Source organism: Branchiostoma floridae, chromosome 18, assembly GCF_000003815.2.
Source record: "Branchiostoma floridae strain S238N-H82 chromosome 18, Bfl_VNyyK, whole genome shotgun sequence".
NCBI lineage: Eukaryota > Metazoa > Chordata > Leptocardii > Amphioxiformes > Branchiostomatidae > Branchiostoma > Branchiostoma floridae.
Genome location: NC_049996.1, coordinates 10431354 through 10446437, shown reverse-complemented (window position 1 = coordinate 10446437; position 15084 = coordinate 10431354). Strand labels below are relative to the sequence as shown.

At 42.0% G+C, this 15084-nt stretch overlaps 1 protein-coding gene across 1 annotated transcript; it reads left to right on the top strand.

The window, feature by feature from the left end:
* Nucleotides 1-271: 271 nt before the first annotated feature.
* On the top strand, nucleotides 272-15035 carry LOC118405243 (melatonin receptor type 1B-A-like). Its single transcript, XM_035804636.1, has 7 exons — nucleotides 272-817; nucleotides 2602-2705; nucleotides 8295-8480; nucleotides 9549-9680; nucleotides 10984-11119; nucleotides 14142-14230; nucleotides 14811-15035. The coding sequence occupies exons 1-7, from the start codon at nucleotides 500-502 to the stop codon at nucleotides 14959-14961; spliced, it is 1116 nt and encodes a 371-aa protein (XP_035660529.1). The 5' UTR covers nucleotides 272-499; the 3' UTR covers nucleotides 14962-15035.
* Nucleotides 15036-15084: the final 49 nt, after the last annotated feature.

The window sequence follows — 15084 nt, the reverse complement described above, 5'->3', positions numbered from 1 at the left end:
CCGGTATAATCTATTCATTCACTAATATGTTGACAGAACAACCAAATCTGACACTGTCAAAGCACTAGATATGAAAGCTAATTATAATCCACAATCCCTCAAAATCTCGACTGCCGATCTATACAAGCAGTTAAAAAACACAAAGAAAAGTGTATCCAATTTTTTTAACATGCCATTTTTGTTTTCCTTTACCATTTAAAGGAACAAGAAGAGACCATATTTCAACAAGATGTGACGGAACAGTACATCACTCTATTGGCTATGATTTTAATAATGTCTTGAATATCAATGATTACAAGCCAGTCACGTCAACTAGGACACAGAAGCTAAGGCCTCCATTGGTCCATTCCGCCTGAGTCACGCCTATGTCGCCATACGTCACGCCTATATCAGCATACGTCACGAAGCCTACTGGTGTCTGTGTGTGGGAAGGTTTATCAGCTATCTGTTCACCACCCGTGCGAGCAGTGCGCGCGCACTTCAACAGGCTGTCCACGCCATGGACGCCACCACCAACGACACCCTGCCGTTAGAGTGGGGGGCGGCGTTCAACTCCACCCCGGTGAACGACTCTGCCCTGCTGGGTGACTACTACGACATCGAAGAGGTGAGTATGGGAGTGAAGATCGGGTCCACCGTCCTCCTGGTGGTGCTGATCACAGGCGGGACCTTCGGGAACTGCCTCATCATCTCGGCGGTGTACACCACGCCGAGTCTCCGCACAGTCTCCAACATCTTCATCGTTAACCTGGCCGTGGCCGATCTCATGGTCTCCTCTATCGTGGACACCTTCAATATCGTCGGGATTTTAGATCAGGTAAAGGATTCCTTTTATCTACTTATCTTTTAAACATAATCTGTATTCATATTTCACAAAAAACGCATGAAACCATATGTATGCACAAAAAAACAACATAAGTCAGAGAGAAACAGTTTTCAACTTCCAATAAGCAGTGTATAGAAAAGAAAGTAAAAGTTTCTTAAATCATATATGTGATTGAAACGTATAAGGCCTATGTCACATTTCCAAACCGGAGCCCTTGGTTTCGGGAACGAAAAGTATGAAATAAAAGATACCAAAGTACACAAGACGTAAAGAGAAAAGTCGTCGGCGTGAGTTGTGCATATTTTACGTACTGTAATCCACTTTCTCTTCTCGGTACCAAACTTTCACGGTTCGAGAAAATTTAACTTGTTCTCGGAACTAAATGTTCACTGTCACAGCAAGTACACATAAAATAGGCTGTGAATTATTTGTTATCAGTAATGATAAAATCACGTTGCAGTCGTCACAGTGAAAACCGTGAACATAACAGTACATTGTAAAAATCAGGAAATTACAGACTATACATTTCTGTTCTTCGTTTCCACAAGCAGCCTGGCCGGGCCCCGGTTTGGAAATGTGACATTAGCGTAACCTCTGTATTTATGTCAACGCGACATTTACGTCTCATATTTCTGTGGTCATAGACTGAAGAACAGTAATGTTGAAAATGTAAGATCAGATGTGTTTTGTCTGAATTATTAATAAGAAAGTCTGTATTGTTGTTTTCATGTGGTTAGTTGTTTGTCAAGTCTTGTAGTAAGGACGAAATTCGGGTGTACTTTTGTCGCCTGCGAGTTCCTGAATAAAACATTACATTACATTAAATTATTACTTTGGTGTACAGTTGCATGATTGCTTTGTTGCAATACATTATACCGTGCACAACTATCGAGCAATAACGTTCATTCATTCATTCATTGATATGAACTTCTGTAATGTCTGAAACGTTGGAAACGTCTTTTTAACGGCGTCGTCACATTTGTCGTACGATTTCAATGCTGTTAGATTGTGAAGCAGGCTGAGACAGAACAAACCGCCAACATGCCGTGGATCTAATACAGTATAAGACAAGCCTGCCCAATGTTGTACGACATACGCACGATTACCCCAACAATACCTTCAAATTGTGATCGTACGGATTTTGGTCTTGTCTTGTTGTCCACTCGCATTGACGCGACGTTCTGTCGCTTTCCTTGAGTATATTTCATGCATTCTCCCGACCGGGTTCCCTACCTTCAACAACAAACATCTCAAATGGCAACTGACTTACAGTTTAGACACGCGGAACATAGTGGAAGGTGTAAGCAGAATCAGAAAGGTACAATCAAGAGGATGGGTATGTTTGAAGAAGTAGTGCAAATTTGGTATGTTTGAAGAAGTAGTGCAAATTTGGTATGTTTGAAGAAGTAGGGCAAATTTATATGGTACGGCAGATAAGTGGCCTTAAAAGGTCTGGTCCATTTCTGTATAAGGCAGCCCATGACATATATGGAGGAGTAAGTATTAGAAGAAGGATTATGTCTCTTGGTGGGGTCTGTGTGGCGCGGCGCAGTGGCTAGAGCGTTGGAGACGGAATCGGTAGGTCGCGAGTTCGATACGCCATTCCCCGGCCTTGTGCTCTTGGGAAAGGCACTTTACACGATATACCCACCGAGGCACACGGCTAATCTGACAAAATATGGTGCCAAAAACACACACGGATTCGGTGCGCCAACATCTGCACACAACGGTCGTAATTTTTTAAAATTTTTCATTATTATGTCTTTTATTTGCAGAGGTTCCTGCAGGACCACCCCGTGGTTTGTGAGGTTGTCGGTGTCATCTGCATGACCAGCTGTATCTGCTCACTCTACAGCGTGTCCAACATCAGCATCAACCGGTAAGTACCAGTTTCTGTATCTGGAGAGCCGGTATAATACCCTTGTCACATTTGGCGAAAATCGATAGGACGACGATTCTGCGGCAATCGCTCGAGCCTCGCTTATAATCATAACTTTATTGCACAACAGTTGTACAAGGTGCAAAATACAGCTTATAAGTGACAGGGATGGTTTTCAGGTGAAAAATACGCGCAACCCTCTGTCGATCATAAATATGGACGATCTTCCATCGATACGCCCGAAGATCGTGGATGATGTGACAGGGGTATAACCGCATATTAATTCATCCCAAACCCAACTAGATCTCTTTTGCGTATCAATTCACAGATAGGATATAAAATCTCGCTCCAACAAGATTTCTCCAGTGTCACTGACAAAAAACAACGGATGTTGTTTGAAACGTCTGACCGTTGCCAAAATCTTATCTGGAAAGTAACTTGTCAAGTAATTGCTTTATAGCGGTATAACCGCCCTTTGGCATAACGCATCAGCTTAATTCTGTATCTGTATAATCGCCCTTCGGCGCGCTAGTAACCCAATAGCTTATGTACATGTAAAGACGGTATCATCTTCCTTCGGTGTAACACACCAGCTTCTGTATCTACCTGGGGAGAAGGCACAACCGTCCTTTCGGCATAACACATCAGCTTCTGTATCTGTTTAATCGCCCTTCGGCGTAACTCACCAGCTTATGTACATGTAAAGACGGTATAATCTTCCTTCGGCGTAACACACCAGCTTCTGTATCTGTATCTGAATAGCTGATATTCCCGCCCTAAGCTTGTGTGGAACACAACACTCAACAGCTTCGCAAGCACGCGGTGCGACAGCAACTTGCTACACATGTACATGTATTACTACCTGCCACAAGACACAGCAAACCTTTGCACGTCTAGCATCTAAGTGTTGCTTAAAGCTATCAAATGGTCCCGTTTTTAAATGGGGTATAACAAAATCAAAGAAGAAAGAAGACTAGACAAGAGGGACAAGACGTTTTTTCACTGTTTTAATTCAGCACTTGGCTTGTGTTGCTGTATTGTAAGCGCGGGATTTATGTTTAACCCACTAATTGTATGGAAAATTTGTTGTTGTGATCCCTTATGATTTTTTCACGCACATACGACGTCGGTATTACGTACGACTACCTACAAATCCCCCCTTAAACCCCATTTAATGATCACCTTGTGTGACACCGCAGGCTGTAGATATAAACATCGTTTTTGAAACCCCAGCAATGACCGCACTACAAATCCCATTACGCCAATGTCGAGAGATATGCAAGTGGCCTTCAGAATGGAGTAGCCAAGATGAATAAGTCTTGACGTAGTTTCCCTTGGTAGAGTGTCTTCATTCGACCTTAGCAGCGACATTGCTATAGCATTAAGGGTGATCAAAGACGATTCACGTGTGGACTACAGTCGCCGGAATGGATTCAAGCGTTAGATATCTGTACGTGTAACCAAAATAACACTTTAGAGTTCGGGCCCGCCCTTGTGTGCATGTGTTGGCTAACACGCCGGCCGCGGCGAGGCCGCATTTCACTAATGTCCAAGCAGATCTTGCGGTGGCATAAGATATATAGTATCATAAGCTGGGGAAGGAGTTTAACCGGCAAAAGGAGTTAATTGGCCACCGCTTCGCCACCGCAAGATCTGCTTGGAGATTAGTAGCATTTCATTACTCCTTGTAGAGGTTAGGCTCTGTCTGGGTTTTTTTACGTCGTTTTATGAGCTTTTGTCAGGCTTTCTGACTGTCTTGTGAGTTTTTTGGGGTCCGCCAGGAAAACAACCTGATGAAAATACCTAAAAGACGACAAAAACCAACCTGCTTAAAGAGTAGCATTTCACATCTGCTATTGAAACGGCATTTCACTGAGCTTCATCAGAACACGCGTTACTTTACTTGTGAAGAAAAGTGAATATTGAATATATATAATTTACATTTTACTGAGGAATTCTAACTGCTTTCAACAGAAACAAAACAACTTGAAGCAACAGCGTATTAGCCCTATCTCTGGTCACATTTTCTATTCATTCACGCGTAGTACACACTACGGGGTATAGGTACCGTCCAGGTCCGGACCTGAACCTAATTGTTTGTGGAAACTTGTAAATGGGCTATACTCATTATCAAAACAACGGTCCATATTTTGTTGAATTACTCTGTTTGGTTGAGTATCCTATCTTCATGTAAACAACGCTAACTACCTCTGTTAATTTAGAAGTTAAATTGAAAGTTTGACTGCAGAAACTTGGTAAAATGACTAATAACTCTCCTCTTCTTCGCTCTTGTTATTCTCTAGAAGCCCCAAAACACGCAAAGACCTGCAGCCATATTGCCGGTATAATCTGTTCATTTTCTAATCGGCCAACATCTGGTCTACTGATTTTTTCAGGCCAGGTTTTTCCGGACGGGTCCAACAAGACAAGGTTTTGTAACAGTACACCGGTATCCTCTGAGTGTGTAATATGAGTTGACAGACGGGTATAACGGTCTGTCTTTCCCCGCCGGAGAAGACTTAAAAAATTAAGGTCATCTATGACAGACGCCGTGCATTCGGTAAATAGGAAACTGCGAGAATTCACCATGGGATTGTCTCAGGCTTCGGGCTAGGATGTCATGTCCAATTTTGCTTCCCCCTGTCTGCTCCGAACGATAAGAAAGGAAGGATTAAGTTCTGTACAGGTCTGCCTATATATCTAATTTTCTACTGTCTCAGGCGTTACTCAAAGTGGTTAAGAGGTCTCCATTCCACTCAGACTTCGTTAGAGATGTACGTAAATTCAGTGGACCATGGACCAATCCGGTACCGAACTCTACAGACATGCAAGTGTTGTGGCCTTCGCAAGTCTGGTGACCATGCGTGACTAATTGTAGGATATTCCTCAGTAATATTTGTCGTCAAAACTTTAGAGTCATCAAATGCAAAACAAAGCCTGTAGGCGAGCACTGAAATGTACCGATCACTCGAATGCACCTAGATTAAGGCAGTTTATTGGTAAGAGACAAATCAAGAGTAAGTACATTGGAACTTCAGAATTGGTGCTACAGCACATTAACAGATACCTATGGCTGAAAACAATGTGCCTGACAACGCCTGACTTAAGTTAGGTTACAAAGCTTATTTCAAGGGCGCTAAGAAAAACACGACCTGTTATGTGTTCTTTGATATCTTGTGAACAATTGATCTTCTTGGTTTGCTAAGCGCCCCTCATTTATGCCGAAAATATTCACGATAAAGGAAGTGTCTACACGTATAGGGAATACATGGGTAGGGTCTGTATGGGTGTAGTGAGTGTCATATTGTTTTACAAACACACGTTGCTTATTTCGCCACAAGTGGAATTCCACCAAATGTCGGCTGATCATGTATCAATTGATACATTATCTATTGGAAAATAACACTCCTTTCTGGAGTGGAATGCCCCTTTAAGACAGTCAATGTGCAAACCCCCATTACCAAACCCCAAAGCAAAGTAGGATAAAGATATTTGTGTACAGACCTGTAAAGCTATAGAATGCTCTATCAATGGATGTAAATACCGTATCCAATGCCATGATTGATATCGTATGAGTTAGATGCTTTTAGGTTTTGATGCCATATTTTGTATCTTATTCCGCATACTGAACTGTGTTTCTATATTCTGCGTCTGCTTCTCTGTGAGTGCATATGCATACTATAGTATGTGAGCCGACCCTTCAGTTTTCATGAATAAACAAAGGTTCAAACAAAAACAAAGAAGCCTTGGAAGATTAGCCCCTAAAAGGACATAGCGGCTAAAGGGTATCGCAATAAAATTAACTAGGCTCAACCCAATTATTGACAAGGCATGGGTAAATATTGCTTGATATCAACATGTCTCGAAGGAAACAGCTATTGACGCAAACCAAGCAGTCATGGTCAATGAGATTTTTCCTTTCATTTTCGATTGCACGGTGTTTTCCTTGCATTAGAAAGAAAGGCAGGTTCAAATGAATGGTCGGTCTGGCGACGTGTAAAGGGGAGTCTAAATTGCTAGTCCCAGCAGGTGTTTTATATCCTGTGGTACCTCGACATGAAAGATTCACGTAAAGCTTTAATCTTCAACATCTCTCTGCATCAACATTCAGCGGCGATATGCCAAAGAACCAAGAAAAATCGGGGCGTAAAACACACAGACATTTCGCAGTTGTACATAGAAAGGGCTGATTGTAGCCCTGATAAGCAAGATGAATTGACATCATTTTGACAGGATCAACTACTACAATCGCGGCAAGATTCCACTCAGAGAGTAGAGGACGCCAAGAGTGCTAAGTGTCACCGAATCCACGGACTAAAAGCTCTCAAAATTGCAATTTTCCAAGTACGTATACCTATGGCACAGTGCCTAGAGCGCGTAGACAGGCACACGGGACTGGTGTTGCTGGTAGCAATCTGTCCTCATGTTATCAAGGGAGCCGGAGGGCGATGGAAATTCTTTGATGGGGGAGGTTTTCATCCTCTTAACATTTCACTTCTGCCTATTGGATTGCCAAAATGTTGTAATAGCTCTCTTCCACCGCGTTCAGGAGTAGACTGAATATGAGGGTAATGCTACAGTCACGATCGCGAAAATAAAGGCTCCGCCGGGCAATTTGCGGACTATTTTTGGCACTTTCGCCAATGAGTGACTGTGGCTACTGGGCTATTTTGGGGGCATGTCCGGGCTCCGGATTTTTTAAAACTCGTAGTGGACATCAACCCTATACCCGTCGACAAAAAGACGCCATAACATAATCGTGAAACGCCGAGGTAACATCCCCCGATGTTCGGAAAAGTCGTCCGCGCGGCATGAAAGCTTTCAAGCTGAAAAGCAGGCGGACGGTTACCCTACGAGGTCGGGTTTCTTTGCGTGAGTTATCAATCATCGAGATGGAAATCCTGCTCAAGTGTCTCTGATTAGCTTCAAACGGTTGAACTGAAGATAGAAATCAGTAGACAGTGCAATGCTTCCCGGGAGAGCATATGGAAGTAAATCTTACGTGTGTAGCCTGCCAAAGGAAGTCATTAATAATCTCAAGGAATATCGTCTATCGTAAAAGCCTTGGCCGTTAGTTATGATTTTGTCAACGGAAGATCTGCCAGTGTTTCGGCAGCAGCTACCAAATAAAGTTTTTGTCGGTTTCCTTGATAGCGAAAGTATAGTGTGATAAGCAGTTCGGTCTCAAATGACTTTTATTGGGCTCTACCAGGCTCCACGGGTCGCTGGAAAAATAGTAGAAAGTGGCCAAATAAGACAGACAACACGGCCAAGGAGTACACTTTGCGACCTAAGCCAGGCTGGCCAACACTCCAAGGCCAATTAACTCCTACTATGCTTTTATTCCTAACTTGACCAAAGTCCCCTACTCGGCCATGGCCAGGCGGGAGTCTGGTAGAGACTAGAATGGCATTGTTAGAGTCTATATAAAACTTGCAGGCCCCATTAAAAACGATGAAAATGATGAAATTATAAATAGAATACTAGGTAGATGGTTTTGCCATAGCCTTGTAAAGGAACTTCTCCTCTCAACAATAAATTCTCCAACTTTTGTGACGGTGACTCGTACAATTTTGTCTTCATCTGTAGGCTATTGTTCGTGGTGAAGCCCCACTGGCACTCCAGCGTCTACACCAAGCCGAAGACCCTGATGATCGTGGCTGTGTCGTGGTTTTACAGTTTCCTGTTCGACCTGCCGCTGCTCCTGGGCTGGGGACGGCACTCGTACGACATCAAGACCATGGGCTGTACCTACGACCGGACCCACACCTTCAGGTAAGGTTTGACATGATACAGGTACGTAGTCAGGACCATGGGTTGTACCTACGACCGGACCCACACCTTCAGGTACGGTTTTACATGATACAGGTACTTCATCCAGACCATGGCTGTACCTACGACCGGGCCCACACCTTCAGGTAAGGTTTGACATTACTACGTACTCAGGGCCATGGGCTTTACCTACGACAGACCCATACTTACAGGTAAGCTCTGAAAATGGTACTCAGTACCATGTGTACCTACGACCGGACCCACACCTTCAGGTTTGACATGATCACAGATACTTCATCAAGACCATGGGCTGTACTTATGACCGGACCAACACCATCATGTAAGGTTTGACATGATACAGGACCATGTGATGTACCTACGACAGACCCATACCTCCAGGTAAGCTTTGAAATTGGTACTAAGGACCATGGGCTTTACCCACGACCGCACCCACACCTTCTGGTGAGGTTTGACATGGGCTGTATCTACATGGCACTGGTACTTCATCAAGAGCATAACCTGTACGTGCGACCGGACCCACACCTTCAGGTAAGGTTTGACATGATACAGGTACGTACTTAGGACTATGGGCTGTACCTACGACAGACTCATACCTCCAGGTAAGCTTTGAAACTGGTACTCAGGACCAAGGGCTGTACCTACGACCAGAATCATACCTTCAGGTAAGGTTTGACATGAGTCAGAGCCATGAGGTGTTCTGTACAACACACTTGTAGTGCAATGAAGAGTTCAGTTGCTATTATAACGATACAGTCATCATCTATTCTGCCTCAAACATTTGAATACTAATTCTAGCCTGAACCCAAGACTAACTCTTAAAGTTTAAGTCCAACTCGTTTTGATATTCGCAGTCTAATTAAATGTCTAAGCTCCCCTAGGTCATATGCAAGTGCTGCAAAGGGAGAAAGAAATTAACCAATACCACTATCCCAATACTTTGCACACTTAACATACCTTATGAGCATCTCATACAGCTATTTCAGCAACTGTAATGGTGAAAAACAAAAGGAACATCTCATGACAAAGAAAACCTCTCCCACCTTTCCCCAGCTATACCTTGTTCCTGGTGATCGCCGGCATCTCCCTCCCCCTGGCGGTGGTGGTGTGCTCCTACAGTAAGATCTTCTACCACGTGCACCAGAGCAAGGTCCGCGTGGCCGTGCACCTGGCCAACCCCAAAGGGTGAGTTTGGTACCTCCATGAAAAATAGCACTATTTTTGTTTCTTCTATATGGTTTATTATTGTTTATTTGCACATAATGTTACATACAGTTAGTACAACATGCTAGAGAAACCAGACGCCAAAAGGTTTATTAGACGTTTTCCCTTATCTGCCACTAATTACGTATTAGTTATGACAAAAAATGATACTTATCATGCAATACATTATATGAGAAAATAAGATCAAACAGGAGAAAAAAAGCAAGTTACTATAGACACATCGAAGAAAGTTAGACATGCCAAATAGCAATACTCAAGCAACTGGATATGATTTTGGAAAATCATATCCAGTTGCTCGAGTAATTGCTATTTGGCGTGCATTATCAGAAAATAAGAAAAATCCAAGGAGTAAGTAACTAACCAACTATTGAAATAATACCTGAAATATACTCTACTACTGAAACAGCAGGGAAACTTGTGCCCTTTAAGCCTCTTAAGGCTGTACAAGGCTCCAATGAACTTCCAACATTATTACCATATCAATGAGACAGGATAAAACATGCTATTTACCAAAGCTCCAAATATCCCACACGGGGTTGAGTCTCTAAACTCTTGTATGCATCAAAATAGTCACACACAAAAAACACAAACTTTTTACGACTTGTCAGCCTGATGTTTTGCTGTTTGATTTCGTATTGCCAAATCCTTTTCTACAGAGAGGGCTTTAATCATAACAATCTTTCCTTTGTAAAGTTCTGTGCCTTTTGAGGTCTGCAAGTTTTGAGGCACAACTTGTTTCTGTTTCATTTTAAAGGTCAGTATGCCATGAGAAAATGTCAGTTCCCTTGACCTTAGCAAACAGGATATGCCCTCAGTCTTGTAAAAAAACACTTCTCTCATATGTAAAATCACTCTCTGACATCACATAGTTGCTCAACCTTTTAAAAGATTTGTAGGAAGTTTTTAAAGCTTTGTCACTAATGCTGCCTCAGGTGTACGGACCATGTGGCCTTAAGATTTTCCTACAAAGAACACTTATCTTTAAGCTTCTTTGCTTGTATTCATAGGGTAAAGGCTTTTGAACAGTGATTACATTTCAAATCAAAAACATTGCAACACAAACATACCAGAGACTTTAGTTGACGTTATCGGTAAATCTAGCTATTTGCCACTATAATATGGCTTAATTGCTGGAATTCCGGTGGTACTTTTCACACTGGATGTCTTTTGAAATTCGTCTAGAATTTGTCAACATGAAGTACAGTTGCCTAAAGGTTGTCCACTATTTTCCTCATGATATAAAACTGTTTTCCAAATAAACCAGGAACATGAACAACAATGTGAACTATGAAGAGATCCGCCTGATTAAGACCCTGGTGGCTGTGTGTGTGATGTTCTACATATGCTGGCTCCCCTACGCTGTAGTGGTCCTGGCCGACTTCGATGACCACTGGCCACGGGTAAGTAAGCGAGAGTCAACTGAGATTAGCCCATGGCTACCTCCCCTCAGCCAATGAGATGCACCCATTTTCTGTCTATATATCCACATACTGTAAATGCATTTAAGTTCGCGGGGATTTAATTTTGCGGTTGCGGGAAAAAGGACTTTTCGCGGTGGTTTTAATTTTGCGGTAACACGTTAGACTGCAGTCTAATACCATAATAGAAAAATGTTCGCGGTGGATTTAAGTTCGCGGTGAAGTGGTCACCCTGAAAACCGCGGACATTAATCCACCGCGAACATTTCTGCATTTACAGTAGTCTGAGACTATAGAAAAAGTGTGGGACTATTTCATGGAAATGAGGAAAAAATCGTGGGTACTATTCTATACACATGTGACCTCTCCTATCTTGGAGCCTCCCTATGGCAAATAGAAGTATGTCATGTGCTCTCTTGAGTTCTAATTGCCTGAATGAAAACGGCCAGACTTCTATTCTGCCCAGGCAGACATATTGGGGATGTCTTGACAAGATTATGGGCTTTGTGGCGACCTGAAACTGTCTGCCACAGTATGTCAAGCAATGAGAAAGATTGTAGACTTTCAGGACAAAATAAAGTAGAGCTGATGAACTAGAGAAGCTTAGGGGAAGTATGACATGGGCTAAATTAGTTAACTGATGGGCTTGGCCTCAAATTCAGTGTTTAACACCAGTCCCGCCACCTTGGGGATTTCCACAATCCTGACTAAAAACCTATTGATGGGCCAGACTGGTGTTATACACAGTTCTCGTTCTTCCCATCAGTTAGATATAACACGTACATGGGGTGTCCAAGTAGAAATGAGAACAAAGTCAGGCAAAAGAAGTGCAGCAACAAATGTGTCAGATGTTTTTTTCATGGTGAGCAGAAATACAAAACCACATACATAGTAAAATCTACACTTTGTTAGAATCCCTTAAAATCATTACTGCAACGATTCCTTCATAGAAACACATAGGGGGCTCAGCTTTCAGACCTCCAGAGACAGACAAAATAAGATTCTAGTCACCTCGTTCAGGTTGCTTTCAAGAGTGGGAACATAATCCTAAGAGTACAGCAACAGGTGCTACTTTGAGTTTCTAAATGGGGGGTCCTGGCAATTTGATAGGGCTGCTTTACTGTAAATTCAGGAAGCCCACACAAATATTTAACAGTTAACCGACTTGTTATTGCAGACTTTGAGCGGGGTGTAGGACTTGACTAATAGGGGTTTCTAATGTCATGAAAGGGAGTTTCGTCCCACCTCAAAGGTGCACCCCCTTATAAATAAAATAAAAGCCAACCCTACTCGAAGTCGGCTATGGAGGCTATTATAGCAAGGGGTTTTAGGAAAAATTTCATAGGATCGTTCCATTGTATTCAATTGACATGGGGTGGAAATATCAGCACAAACCGCGTGCATTTTGGGCAATGGAAATTTATCAATAGAAATGAAGAATTCAGAAGAACAAGTAATCTGCTACATAGGACAGAGTGATCAACCATGCGTCACAAATAATTTAACATTAAAAGGTTAATGTTAGATTATAATGTAGGGGGTGGATCAGCTTAATGGCTTATGGTGAATTTATCCACTTCACAGGCGTGCAAATCTTTGAAAATGTCAGAGATCATCAGCAAGCATTTCACAAGCTTAATTCCTTATGCTCATTTCCTAGAAATATAAAAGCGAGATTTATATAAGATGAAGGCGACACCGACTAACCTACATAGACCAACTTGCTCGTGATGTGGGGCTGTGGGTCGAGGATTTAAAGAACCCTAAGGGGACAGAGTAGAACTGGAAGGAAAGAGTAGAACTGGATCGGGCAACTCGCCCGTGATGATGATAAAAGATAAAGAATAAGCCAGACAGAAAACTGGAGTTGACCTACTCTGCTTGCAGCTCAATTGTCCATGATTTTCACATGGGAAACCTGTTATAGCTACTAATTCTATAAAGGAAATGGCTTGAAATGATTTGCAATTAAATGAACATTGACAGAAGGTTTTGCAATCTATAGAAATTGCCCGGAAATGGAGTTCTGTCGCGCCATTCCAGATCACACATACCATTGTCTGAGTGCCCCCGTACTGAGCTAGGGGAGCTACATAAATAGAAGTCTAATGGCTTTCCGACCTATGGAGATACAGTATTAGGTAAAAGGTTGTCTTGTTTAAGCGGGTATCTCAATGAGCCATTCCAAACTGCATTGAAAAATTCGGCACAAATTTCAAAATACTCAAAAATTTCAGACAACAAATGCTGCACCATACGTAATTTGGCGCCGTCCAGTGATATAACCACTTTAGACATAGGCAGCGCCGTCCAGTTGCTTTAGGTGTTCATAAGCATCAGAACCAAGCCCCAAGAGGACAGAAGCTGATGCGTATCCAATTGCAATTTAGCTAAGCACTACTTTCTACTAGCTCAACCTCCCTAGACAGAAACCACTGTCAAATTCCCAGAACATAATGTGCATACAGGACTTGGGCAATCAGCCTGGTTGGTGAAATTGTGGTCAGTGGCAATGGCAGCTGTGAACAATAACTTGACACCTGTTACACTTGATCACATATGCATGGTACGTCAGGTGCAATGCAACACCTGGCATTAAATACAGGAGTTGTAATGTCTTGTGGTTTCAATTAAGAATTCATTAGTTTCTGTTTGATGGTTGGTCAACGTTGCATCAGAAATTTTTCGTTGACATTCTTTTATCCTTACCTGCACAACATTTGGAAACTAAAGATGGGATATCATCCTTACATAGTATGCAAACATGACCTGATTCTCTGTCAAAGTGCTCATAATCTAATGGGACTGGGCCAATAAACCATCCCTATACTGTACCTATGTCAGAGTATATGGTACCAGCTTACAATAAAATGATGTCTAATTGTTAGATATTCATGTAATTCAACTGTTTTGTATGTACAAATTGCAACATATCCTTTACAATTGTTGTGCAATAAAGTTCTTCTACATTTTGCCATGACTCATTTTGCCAACTATTTTCCAGGCTGTTCACTTCATGGCCACAATAATGGCACACGGCTCCTCCAGCGTCAACTGCCTTGTCTACGGCTTCATGAACAAGAAGTTCAAAACGTGAGTAAATTCTTCATACAAGAAGAATTGTTAGGATTGCTAATGCATGTGACAGTCTAAAACCTTGTGTTTGGTGTTATAAAGTTTAGAATAACCTTGTTTAGGCTTAGACATTTTGTATTTGCATTAAATTATTTTTATTTATTTATTTTTTTTACATTTTGTCTGATGACAAGATCAATTTCATAGCCCTGCCTAAAGCATCCTACATAAAAAGATAGAAGAAAAAAAATTTAATGCACATGCAGCCACTTCTCATTGGCCAAACTACTAACTGCTATGCTATTATTGGTTGAATGTAATTATGATGGACAGTCAGGATCAGTCAATTCTCATACCAACCATAATGGTTATTTAATTTTTACACTGAATTTCATTCATCAGGTGCATATTTTCATCTTGTGTAGTGGGCAGAAAATATTGAGGAACAACATAGAAAAAATGAAAACATCATGTCCTATTTGGATCATTCTGTGAACAAGGTCGACAGAGTTTGACCGAAAATTTAGGGTAAGTCCCTGTATTAATTCAGTGTTGGAAAGAAAGTCTAGCAACTTCTATAATGTCCTATTTGTTTCAGTGCCTTCCGCAAACTGTTGGGGATGAAGACACAGCCCAACAATGCTGAATCAAAAAAGAAGGACACCCTGCCTCTACCCCCCATACAGGAGGTCCCAGGACCCCCCTCCTTCTGCCTCCAACAATCCACCAACACCTCCAGCAGGCTGTAGACTGGCACATTCTAAAGGATTTCAGTTATGTTACAATTTTAAGACCATATATCCGTGCACAAAATAAAGCGCTTACCAACAAGCTTTCGATCAGTCCTCTGATCCTTCTCAAGTTAGGCTCTG